At 39.6% G+C, this 13,105-nt stretch overlaps 1 protein-coding gene across 2 annotated transcripts in view; it reads left to right on the plus strand.

Annotated features, from left to right (window-relative positions):
- Nucleotides 1–12,716, plus strand: part of setd7 (SET domain containing 7, histone lysine methyltransferase) — a 31,205-nt gene extending 18,489 nt beyond the window's left edge. Inside the window, exons 5-9 of one of the 2 annotated variants that reach the window (XM_052039601.1) lie at nucleotides 2,341–2,422; nucleotides 4,546–4,663; nucleotides 4,777–4,934; nucleotides 7,753–7,823; nucleotides 10,686–10,819. In XM_052039601.1, the coding sequence (XP_051895561.1) occupies nucleotides 2,341–2,422; nucleotides 4,546–4,663; nucleotides 4,777–4,934; nucleotides 7,753–7,792 (398 nt within the window). In that variant the 3' untranslated portion in view covers nucleotides 7,793–7,823; nucleotides 10,686–10,819. Of the gene's footprint in view, nucleotides 1–2,340; nucleotides 2,423–4,545; nucleotides 4,664–4,776; nucleotides 4,935–7,752; nucleotides 7,824–10,685 lie in introns of both variants that reach the window. The other variant, XM_052039594.1, reaches the window with a different exon arrangement.
- The last annotated feature ends 389 nt before the right edge of the window (nucleotides 12,717–13,105 follow it).

The following is a 13,105-nucleotide window of genomic DNA, read 5'->3' on the forward strand; positions in this document are numbered from 1 at the left end:
TCCAAGTGTGGTCTAACCAGAGTTTTGTAGAGCTGCATCATTACCTCGCAGCTCTTAAATGCGATCCCACGACTTACGAAAGCTAACATCCCATAAGCTTTCTTAACTACCCTATCCACCTGTGAGGCAACTTTCAGTGATCTGTGTATAGGAACCCCCAGATCCCTCTGTTCCTCCACACTACCCAGAATCCTGCCATTAACCTTGTATTCCGCCTTGGAGTTTGTCCTTCCAAAGTGTACCACCTCACACTTCTCTGGATTGAACTCCATCTGCCAACTCTCAGCCCAGCTCTGCATCCTATCAATATCCCTCTGCAAGCTTCGACAGTCCTCCACACTATCCACAACACCACCAACCTTTGTGTCGTCTGCAAACTTGCTAACCCATCCTTCTACCCCCTCGTCCAAGTCATTAATAAATAACATGCAAAGTAGAGGTCCCAGAACTGATCCTTGTGGGACACCACTAGTCACAGCCCTCCAATCTGAATGCACTCCCTCCACCACAACCCTCTGCTTTCTACAGGCAAGCCAATTCTGAATCCACACGGCCAAGCCTCCCTGGATTCCATGCCCTCTGACCTTCTGAAGAAGCCTACCATGTGGAACCTTGTCAAACGCCTTGCTAAAATCCATGTAGACCACATCTGCTGCACTACCCTCATCAATCTTCCTGGTCACTTCCTCAAAGGACCCTATCAGACTTGTGAGACATGATCTTCCCTTCACAAATCCATGCTGGCTGTCCCTAATCAGTCCATAATTCTCTAAATGCTCATGGATTCTCTGGTACCATTCCCATGGACAACAAGGACTCAAAGATCCTAGCCAATGGTTCAGCAATCTCCTCCCTTGCCTCGTGGAGCAGCCTGGGGAATATTTCATCAGGCCCCAGGGACTTATCTGTCCTAATATTTTCTAACAGCTCCAACACATTCTCTCTCTTGATATCTACATGCTTCAGAACATTATCCTTTCCAACACTGTCCTCAGCATCATCAAGGCCACTCTCTTTGGTGAATACTGAAGAGAAGTATTCATTGAGAACCTCACCCACTTCCACAGCTTCCAAGCACATCTTCCCACCTTTGTCTCTAATCAGTCCTACCTTTACTCGTGGCATCCTTCTGCTCCTCACGTACATGAAAAAAGCCTTGGGATGCTCCTTAACCCTACTTGCCAAAGCCTTTTCGTGTCCCCATCTTGCTCTCCTCAGCCCCTTCTTAAGTTCCTTCCTTGCTACTCTATATTCCTCATGAGTCCTATCTGATCCTTGCTGCTTACACCTTATGTATGAGTTGAATTGTGTCATTCTGTACTGTGACAACATTCAGAAGAAGGCCAACGGTGATGCATTATCTGGTTGGTCTCAATCAGAATTGTGGAAAGATTTTAGGATTTTTCATGAGCTGTGTTGGTGTGTAGAATCATTGTGATTTGTACATTTCTGAACAGTTTTAAATTCTTGTATTTCAATTGTTTAGAATGTCTTGAATGAATGATGAACAGAATTATATTTGCAAACAATACTTCTATGTTTAACTTGAAGAGAAAATTAAAAACAAAAATTATGTCTATACAGTGGACAAAAATTAGAAGTGATTGTCTTTAGAATTTATTTGCTGTGCAGATGGTTCTCAATTTCAACACCTTGAGGACAATGAGTGATTCCTTGTGCAGATTAATCTTTTCTGTATAGTTTGCCACATACTTTGGTGTAGGAAGCATAATGAATTGAGTCTTCTAAATGAGTAATTTTGATATCAATGTACATTTTGTCATTCTAAATAAATGCCCCAATAAAGATAGGTGGCCAAACAGTAGATTTTAATGAGTATCTTCAGGAAGGCAAGGAGGGAATCCCAACTTGACCTAGGCACATGAAAGGATGGTTTCAAATTGTGGAGTGTTTTAAAATTGTGGATGTTTAAGTGGCAAGACTTCACTGACTTGAGGGCTGTGGTGCTGGGTTCAGGGATGAAGAAAAGCAAAGCCATTGAAGGGATTTGCAAGAATGAGAATTTCACAATTGAGATTTTGGGTGCCAGTTTAGTTCAGCAAGCACATGGATGATGGATGGATGGGACCTGGTGCAAGTTAGGAGATGGGAAGTGGTGTTCTGCCTGAAACAAGAATGTGGAGGTTGTTGGGTGGAAAGTAGACAATGAGAGTATTTGAGATTAAGTAGCTGAGAATAAGATTACATCAACAATGAAATAGCTTTCATGGGCATTTTTTAAAAAAAATTAAATATCGATTGTTGACATGTATGGAAAATATAAGACATGTTGCCATCAAAGCTGATCAACTGTCAAATTTAATATTTTTTTTTACACAGGCCCAGTTTACAGCTTGGACAAGTCCACTCCTTTTTGCATATCCACCAAATGTCTCCTGCCTGACCCTTATGAAAATGAGAGGTTATTCAAATTTCTTTTTACTTTTATCTTTCTAAATAAAATTATTTATTCTTGAGGAAAACATTAATTTGTCATCTAGGGAACGATGTTGCATTTAATGGAGACCAGGAGAAACAAATCTACCCACAAATATTGTAAATACACTGAATGTTCAACAACATCTGACAAAAAAAAGCATTCCAAGTCTGATATATTTAACTAGTCCTCCTTTAATCTTCATATACAAAATATGACTTGTGTATGTTTACAGAATTTCAGAATTCATTTGTTTTTGTTTCTGAATGTATTATTTTTGGGATTATACCTCTTTCTATCTTTTGGGTCAGTCTTTTGTTTTCCATTAATTTTTGGGGGGCGGGGGGTCATTCCTTTGCTCCAAGTTTCCTCCTGGGAAGAGGGGAAGGGAGGTGTCTTCAATTTTTTTTTCCTGCAACATTCTGTGTGGCATTATTCCTCTGGTGTCCATTCCTGTTCTGTAAGTACTGGATTCTTTTAACTATCTGTTCAGCTCCACTTAGTGGAACTGAGTTAGTTGTTCAGCTACAATTAACTCAGTTTTTATTAAATATATTGAAATTCCTGACTCTGAAGTTTAACGACAAACACTGTGTAATCACACAATTCCAACCTTCATATTTCAGTTAATAATCTTGAGTTATACCCACTACTGTTAGATTAACACTGGTTTGCTACTTTTTAATAGATAACACTCAGTTAAGTCAATGTTTTAAATATGCTTGTATATAAACCAATTTGTCTTATCAGTATCATTGGACAAAACTGCCTTGTCGATAATTGACAAAATGTAGATTAAATTTAATTTACAAATTTCTAGTTAGATTCTGAAAAGGGACATTAATGATTTTATTTGGTAAGTCTCTGGGAGCTCTTTCTTGCCTTGTGAAGTGATTGAGGTAGATCGATGCCTTTATATAAACAGAATGCAATAACAGGACTACTTGCCCTTTACAGAATTTATTTTCCTTCCATTCAATTAAGGGGAAGGAAAAACAGACAGGATCTGCTGAAGAATCTGCTGACCCATGTTCCCCTCTATGCTGGAGTAAAGCTCAATGACCTGGCAGTGTGAAGCCAAAAATATTAACTAGCTGATTCCCAGATCAGTGCTGCAATTAGCTTATTCAGTTTAAAAATATATAAATATCTGTGCACATAAGATGGGTTCAAGATATGAAAAGGAATTTTATAGGTATGAGAACCCAGTCTATGAATAATTGTCTGCAACAATCTCTTTGGGAAGAGGGTACAGATCATCCCTGGATAACAAATGGATTCTGTTTTTACAGATGTCCTTAAGTCAATTTTGTCCTTAAGTCAATTTTGTCCTTAAGTCAATTTTGTCCTTAAGTCAATTTTGTCCTTAAGTCAGAAAATACACAAAAAATCACTTGATATGGTAACCATACCTCCATGATATTTTAATGTATGGCATCAAAAACACAATACTGATAGGAAAAGAACAGTTACTAAAAGTGGGGAGAGAGAGAGAGGAAGCTAGTTCTTCCCTTCATAGGAATAAGCATACGTATGTATGTCAGACTTTTGAATTTAATAATATTATGGAAGCTTTTTCGTATGTACAGGTGTCTGTAGATCAGGCATTTGTAACCCAGGGACAGCCTGTATTGTGAATAATGTGTAGAAAATATTCACTGTTCATTGTAAATTTGAATTTTGGAGCGGTGGATTTTCTTTTCATCAACATAGTATGTGCATAGAATAAGCTGAAATTCATCCACAAAACTAGTTACTTCTACCAACTTTACCAGCTATCTTTTTGAAACTTGGTTTTGCCTGATGTTGTTATAACTTCAAGATGTGGATCTGTGTAACCAAGTGGTTACATGGTGGGAACTTTAAATGGTACCAGATATTAGAAACTTAAAGCTATAATATTGCACCTTTAGCACAGTAGTTTAAGAATGAATTCTAGGCAAGTGCTTTTGAGTTCCAGTCCTCTTATTTCCTTTTCCTTTTTAAAAGTAGGCTGTTTGTGATCAAATAATTGCTAACCATTGTAATTATAATTTGAATGTTGAAGAGATTATGTAATATTTTTGAAAAAGAGCATGTGTAAATTTTTCTTAATTTTCCTGAATTAGGGTGTATGTTGCTGAATCTCTTATCCCGAATGCTGGGGAAGGTTTGTTTGCAAAAATACCAGCAGAACCTGACACAGTCATGGCTTTCTATAATGGAATACGAATAACACATGAGGAGGTAAGAGGCAGGTTTGCAGACCTTCTAGTGAAGGTACAAGAATCCTGCTTAAAAGGAATACAAGCAGGTTTATTTGTATAAGGTAAATTCACCTAAATGTGTTTTCTTAACAGGTGGATTCTAGAGATTGGTCACTGAATGGCAATACCATATCACTAGATGATGATACTGTGATTGACGTTCCTGAGCCTTATAACAGTACAAAACAGTACTGTGCGTCATTGGGGCACAAAGCAAATCACTCCTTTACTCCCAATTGTATTTATGCCACGTAAGTAGTTGTCTCAGCTACAATTGATTTTTACTGGAAGTGGGAAGGGAAGGTTGTTAATGCACTACATACATTTGTTAATTTATCTCAAGGAGAGAAGGCAATTAAATTATGTTGTACATTAGTAAAATATTAAAAATTGCTCTTTATTTGTTTTAGTTAACTGCATAATCTATAGATTGTGTTGGGTTTTAGCTTGGGCCTGTTATATAAAAAATTAAAAAGCTTTCCCACAGTGAGTGTACCAAAGGCTCACCAAAATGTGCAGTATTTTGCCAAACTGGACCTTTTTATCTTCACAGCCCCATACACGTATTCTGTGCTTGCATTTGAAAGCGGATGTCCTAACTATATATTGAGTGAAATTGGCTATCAACTACGGCCATGAATGCCCTGCCGCACCCCCAACACCATCTCCACCTCATCCCAGTCAATACATGCTTTGGCCTAGATAGGGGCACTTCCAAGTTCTGCTGGTGTCCGCTCTCAAAAGTTTAAAGGTTTTTTTTAACACTTTAGTTTCTGGAGGAGTAGAAGCTCTCCTCCTGTCCTTCACAACAGTACTGCAGCCTGCTGGCCTTGGTTCACTCATCACACTCTGTAGCTCCCCAGCTTTTATCTGTATGCCAGCTCTGTCAGGGATGGCTGAATTTTCTGTGGCCCCAACTAGCTGAGTTACATTGGCTGCTCCATGCAAATAAGACCAAGATTTCAGCCTGATGACTTCAAGTGTCTGTTCTACATAAATTTCTACCTCTGAAGAATTGTGGAACATAGCATGTTGTTATATGAATCTCCCTTATCACACTCAATTGGTGAATCCTGGATTTCTGAATATAGGAAAAATAGAACTCTAGAAGATGCAGGTCCTCCCCGGCTTATCCACACTTGACATATGTAGAGCCCATACATACAGGCGACCATTTGGGAGTCCGACAGTATGGATTTGCCGGCTGCTGCAGGCAAATTCTGCTGCCAGGTAACTCTGTTCATGACAGCATTTCAGACTTGCCAACTATTTGGGTTATGAACAGTTCACAGGAATGGGACCCTGTCATAACCTAGGGATGATGTATAAAAGTTTTGGGGGGGGGGGGGGAAGGTGGGGAATAAGATTTTGATATCCAGTCTGATTGATAAAACAAATTTGCTATTTTGTTTTGAAATTGACCCATTTGTAAATTAGATTCAAAATAGATGAAAGCTTCTATCAATGAAGAAAGAACTGGTTCTGGGGGAGGTGGGACCAGTACAAACTGGGCGGTCTACACCTGGGCAGGACTGGGATCAATGTCCTAGGAGGATTGTTTGCTAGTGCTGTTGGGAAGGGTTTAAACAGGGAGATGGGAATCCATGCAGAAAGACAGGGAAGCAATGCAGAGACCAAAGCAAAAGTTAGAAAAGAGCAAAGTAAGAGTGGAGTACAGAAAAGTCAAAACGCAAAGGACACAAAGATTACTAGATTTTGAAAGGACGATGAGTGTAAGGGCACTTTATCTGAATGCCCGTAGTATTCGAAACAAGGTCAGTGAACAGTATAGTGGGGTAGGATTTAGTGGCCATTACAGAAATGTGGTTGCAGGGTAGAAATGATTGGGAATTAAATATCCAGGGGCTTCAGGTAATACAAAAGGATAGGCAGGATGGTAAGGGAGGTGGGGTAGTGCTCTTAATTAAGGATGAGAATGGGGCGATAGTGAGAGACAATATAAGATCTAAGGAGCAGAACGTTGAATCCATCTGGGTAGAGATTTAACATTACAGTGGCACAGGCAATAAACTAAGAAATATCTGATGCATGTAAGAATGGAACGACAGTTGTCATGGGGGACTTTAACTTGCACATAGATTGGGTGAATCAAGTTGGTCGGGACAGTCTTGAGGAGTTCTTCATAGAATGCATCTGTGCTAGCTTTCTTGAACAGCCTGTTACTGAACCTACAAGGGAAAATGCTATCTTAGATCTGGTCCTGTGCAATGAGACAGGTAGAATTAATGATCTTGTAGTTGGGCATCCCCTTGGAAAGTGATCACAGTATGATTGAATTTCTCATACAAATGGAGGGTGCAATAGTTCGATCTAAAACCAGTGAATTATGCCTAAACAAGGGAGACTATGACGGGACAAGGGAGGAGTTGGTTGGCAGAGACTGGGAACACAGGTTATGTGGTGGGACAGTTGAGGAACAGTGGAAGACTTTCAAAGAGATTTTTCACAGTGCTCAACAAAAGTATATTCCAATTAAAAGCAAGGACAGTAAGGGTGGGGAGAGCCAACCTAGGATAACTAAGGAAATAAAGGAAGGCATCAAACTAAAAGCTCATGCAAAGTTGCCAAGAGTAGTGGGAAATTGGAAGATTGGAAAAACAAAGAACAACTAAGCAAGCAATAAGGAAAGGGAAGATAGATGATGAAAATAAACTAGCACAAAATATAAAAACAGATAGTAAACGTTTTTATAATTATATGAAGTGGAAAAGGGTGGCTAAAGTGAGTGTAGGTCCCTTGGAAGATGAGAAGGGGGAATTAATATTGGGTAATGTAGAAATGGCTGGGGCTTTGAATGACTATTTTGTGTGTCTCTTCACTGTGGAGGACACGTCTAACATGCCAAATAGAGATGTTATGGATGTGATGGGAGGTGAGGACCTCAATACAATCGCTATCACTAAGGTAGTGCTGAGAAAACTAGTGGGCCTAAAGGTAGACAAGTCCCCTGGTCCTGCTGGGATGCATCCCAGGGTACTGAAAGAAATGGTGGAAGTTATAGTAGAGGCGTTTGTGATAATTTACCGAAATTTTCTTGACTCTGGGCAGGTCCCGGCAGATTGGAAGACAGCGAAGGTCACACCACTGATTTTTAAAAAAAGGATGTAGGCAAAAGACAGGTAACCAGAGGCCAGTTAGCTTTATGTTATTAAGGAAGAAATGGTGAGACATCTGGATAGAGGTGGTTCCATCAGGCAGATACAGCATGGATTCAGGAAGGCAGGTCCTGTTTGACAAACTTACTGGAGCTCTTTGAGGATATAATGAGCACAGTGGATAGAGGGGAACAGGTGGATGCTGTATACTTGGATTTCCAGAAGGCGTTCGATAAGATGCCACATAAAAGACTTATCAATAAGATAAGGATGCATAGAGTTGGGAGTAATGCATTAGTGTGGATAGAGGATTGACTAACCAATAGAAGGCAGAGAGTTGGGATACATGGGTGTTTCTCTGGTTGGCAATCAGTGGTGAACAGAGTGCCGCGGGGGTCAGTGCTGGGCCTGCAACTGTTCACGATATACATTCACAATTTGGAAGAGGGGACGGAGTGTAGCATATCCAAGTTTGTTGATGACACTAAATTGAGTGGAAAAGCAAATTGTGCAGAGGATGTGAAGAGTGTGCAGAGAGATACAGATAGGTTAAGTGATTGGGCAAGGGTCTGGCAGATGGAGTACAATGTGGGTAAATGTGAGGTCATCCACTTTGGAAGGAAAAATAGAAGATCAGATTATTATTTAAATGGTGAAAGACTGCAGCATGCTGTTGTGCAGAGGAACTTCGGAGTGCTTGTACATGAGTTGCAAAAGGTTGGTTTGAAGGTGCAACAGGTTAAGAAGGGAAATGGAATGTTGGCCTTCATTGCTAGAGGGATTGAATTTAAGAGCAGGGAGATTAAGCTGCAACTGTACAGGGTACTGGTGAGGCCACACCTGGAGTACTGCATGCAGTTCGGTCTCCTTACTTGAGAAAAGATATACTGGCTTGGGAGGCGGTGCAGAGGAGGTTCACCAGGTTGATTCCTGAGATGAGGGGGTTAGCCTATGAGGAGAAATTGAGTCGCCTGGGACTAGAATTCAGAAGAATGAGAGGGGATCTTGCAGAAACGTATAAAATTATGAAAGGGATAGAGGCAGGAAAGTTGTTAGGGACAGGATTTGTGAGCATTTGGAGAAGCATAGTTTTATTAGGGATAGTCAGCATAGCTTTTTGAGGGGCAGGTCATGCCTCATGAGCATAATTGAGCTTTTCGAGGAGGTGACAAAACAAATTAATGCAAGTAGAATGGTGGATGTAGTGTATATGGATTTTAGTAAGGCACTTGAAAAGGTTCCACATGGTAAGTTCATCCAGAAAATCATGAGGCATGGGATCCATGGAGACTTGGCTGCATGGATTCGGAATTGGCTTGCCCACAGAAAGTAGAGGGTGGGTGTAGGTGGAGAGTATTCTGCCTGGAGATCCGTGACTAGTGGTGTTCTGTGGGGATCTGTTCTGAGACTCCTGCTCTTTGTGATTTTTATAAATGACTTGTATGAGGAAGTGGAGGGGTGGGTTGGTAAGTTTGCAGATGACACGAAGGTGGGAGGTGTTGTGGATAGTGCAGAAGGTTGTCATAGGTTACGATGAGATGTAGACAGGATGCAGAATTGGGTGGAGAAGTGGTAGATGGAGTTCAATCCTGAAAAGTGTGAAATGGTACACATTGGAAAAACAAACTTGAAGGCAGAGTACAAGGTTAATGGCAGGATTCTTAGCAGTGTGGAGAAACAGAGGGACCTTGGGGTCCAAGTCCATTGATTCCTCACAGTTGCCACACAAGTTGATAGGGTGGTTAAGAAGGTGTATGGTGTGTTGGCCTTCATTAGTAGGGGGATTGAGTTCAAGAGCTGCGAGGTAATGTTGCAGCTCTATACAACACTGGTTATACCACACTTAAAGTATTGAGTACGGTTCTGGTTGCCTCATTATAGGAAGGATGTGGAAGCTTTGGAGAAGGTGCAGAGGAGATTTACCAGGATGATGCACGGATTAGAGAACATGCCTTGTGAGGAAAGGTTGAGCGAGCTAGGGCTTTTTGCTTTGGAGCAATGCAGGATAAGAGTGACTTGATAGAGGTTTATAAGGTCATGAGGGGCATAGATAGAGTGGACAGCCAGCACCTTTTCCTCAGGGTGGCAATGGCCAATACCAGAGGACATCAGTTTGTCAGAGGAAGAAAGTTTAGGGGAGATGTCAGGGGTAGTTTTTTTTTACACTGTTGTGCGTGCCTGGAACACACTGCCGGGGGTAGTGGTAGAGGTTGATACAATAGGGACATTTAAGAGACTCTTAGGCACATAGATGTAAGAAAAATGGAGGGTTATGGGCTGTGTAGGAGGGAAGGGTTAGATTGATCGTGGAGTAGGTTTATATAGGTCGGCACAACATAGTGGGCCGAAGGGCCCGTACTGTGCTGTACTGTTCTATGTTTACACTGGTAAGTGAGACTAGAACTAGAGGAGATAGCCTGAAGATTTGTGGGAGTAGATTTAGGACTGAGATGAGGAGGAACTGCCTTTCCCAGAGAGTAGTGAATCTGTGGAATTCTCTGCCCAGGAAAGCAGTAGAGGCTCCCTCATTAAATATATTTAAGACAGCTAGATTTTTGATAGTAGGGAAATTAAGGGTTATGGGGAAAAGGCAGGTAGATGGAGCGGAGTCCACGGCCAGATCAGCCATGATCTTGTTGAATGGCAGAGCAGGCTCGATGGGTGAGTATGTTCTTAAATTGCAAATTCTCATGAACAGCATTATGATGCATACACTTAATATTCTGGATAATTGGAGTCAGTACTACAAGTTTCCATAAAACAAAATATGATTTTCAGTTTAATTGTTTAGAGAGATTCTGGTGTTAACTTTGCAATAAACTTAAATAAAACACTCAAAAATAAGAATATTACTTCTAAGACTTCATTGTAAACTTTTCTATTAAGGTTTATTCATCCCCGGTTTGGACCTGTTAAATGCATCCGCACTATCCGGGCAGTACAGAGGGATGAAGAGCTGACTGTAGATTATGGATACGATCACTATTCTGCAGGCAAGGGTGGCCCAGAAGCTCCTGACTGGTACAAGCTTGAACTGCAGGCCTTCCAACATGATCAGCGGAAATGAAATTTATGCAGCTTTCTCATTAAGCAAGAAGCAAAAGCAGAAGCAGAAGCAGCTATGCACTAGAGCTACGTGGAACTGCCAGATTAGAACCTTTTAAATCCTCTGTTCTGTGAAGTATTATTCAACTTGTATTTAAATTATTCAAATTTAATTCTGTGAAATACAATATACAAGGCTCTTGAACAAGCAGATATACATTTGCTATAAGCACATGAAAGTTTGCTATTTAGCAGTGAAAACTAACTAAATTAACGTACTGTAAAGCTTGTCTTTCTTGGCAGTCTTATGAGCAGTAAATACTTTTCTAAATTTATTAATGGACAGCTATGTGTTCTTTAGCCATTTTTACTTTGATCTGTTCTACTGTCTTTTAGTCCATTCTAACCCTTCACAATCTGTTTATTGATTAATAGTATTCAGCTCCTATCAATTACAGCTGTTACATTTTTTTAGCTGATTGACTAATTAATGACCATGTAAATTGACATTTTTCAGTGTTGCCACTGGGTTGAGTGAAGTCTAACACGTGCCAGTATAAATTTTGTACCCTGTCCATTGTAATTGTGTGGGGAAAAAAAACATTTAGCACAATTAATTAAAAATTGAATGAGTTTTTGTTTGGAGAAAGCACTTTGAATTGCATATCAGAAATATTTGAATGAAGTACAGGTATTTATTGGTCTTTTACTGGTGATGGTAGGTAAAGAGTTGAGAATTTTTTGAATAATGTTGAAGTGCATTAGCTTGCATGTGATTTCTCCTCTGCCTTTTCATGGTATTAAGTACAGCTATTTGCAACACTTGCTCTGACATTTTGAATACAGCATCTTAACATGATTAGAGTGACTAGGTTAAAGTGTAAATGTCATCTTTCCGTTTCCTGGTGTTCTCTACACTGAGTAATCAATGCTAGCAACTCGAGGAAAGCAATGTTATCCAAATACAGTGTTCATCTGTTACGTGACAGTATCACTTCAAATAATATTTAATCTTGCTTCAGGTGTTAAGCTAGAATCTTGGCCATATGTAAGTATTTTTTTAAAGAAGAGTAGCACAATCTACATTTGTGTTTTAATACAATGGTGTTTCCTGAAAGGGTGACCAGTTGAGTTTTTTTTGTCACTGCCATAGCAGCCATACTAGAAATTATGATTTTTGCTAATAAAACTGAAGGACTGGTAAGACTATGAGAGAATGGAGGTATGCCAAAAGTTTACAGATTCACTTTGAGTCTTTCAATGTGTGTATGCTCTTTCAGTGTAGTAAATGAAAATGTGTGCATTTTATAAGAGTGTCTGGGTAAGCATGAGAATTGTTTTGGTTATTGGCGTGAGAGAACATTTATGATGTTTTGATTTTGACAAACTGAATTATGATGTAGTCAATTTATGATGTTACTAATTTAGCACAGGGGAAGAAAATGTGTTTTCTAATGGTCCTTTAAACAATGGTAAATTGTGAATATAATGGATTTTTACCATAAAGACAGAAACCTTGAAGAATAATTATGGTTCTAATTGATTTAAATATGTAATATATGAATATTTTAGTGATTGTGTGCATGGTGTGCTCTCAAAAAATGGCTGTTCATTTTAAACCCCATCTTTGTTATTCTTCTGCTTCAATTCAGTTTTGATTGCAAATGAAAATGAGGGAAGGGTTACAGCATTTAGGAATAAGTGTAGTTGTACATTTTGATCTTTCTACAGCATTGTAGTACTTTATACATCACTAATGGCCTTTGTGGACTTGTCAACTTATTGAATATAAAAACTTGGTGCGGAAATTCTGCATAACAGTAAATTCATATTATAGCAGTAGGTTGTCAATGGCAATAAATGCTTTAAAACTAACAACTGACTGGGACTATTCACTATTTTCATCATTAAAGACTTGGTGAATCCAATTTTGGTGCATTATTCAGCTTTTATTTTGGGGACTTTTAGAATGATGTGATATTCAGCTCTGCAAAACAAAGAGAACCAGTTCTTGGTCAAAAAAAACAGCTGGAGGAATTTGCTGGGTCAGGCAGCATCTGTTGAGGGTCTGTGCTGTGTTAATTGATCTCAAGGCAGATGTGGGAGCAAAACAGTTGGCTGTAATGTCTATCGCTATGTTAAAAGGGGATATGATTGAGGCATATAAAATGAGGGCAAACGGGTAGGTTAGACTGCAGGAAATTTCTCCCCATATCAGAGGTAAATAAAATTAGAGACTGATTCGGGGTAAGAGATTTAGA

This window comes from Pristis pectinata, chromosome 2 (assembly GCF_009764475.1).
Source record: "Pristis pectinata isolate sPriPec2 chromosome 2, sPriPec2.1.pri, whole genome shotgun sequence".
NCBI lineage: Eukaryota > Metazoa > Chordata > Chondrichthyes > Rhinopristiformes > Pristidae > Pristis > Pristis pectinata.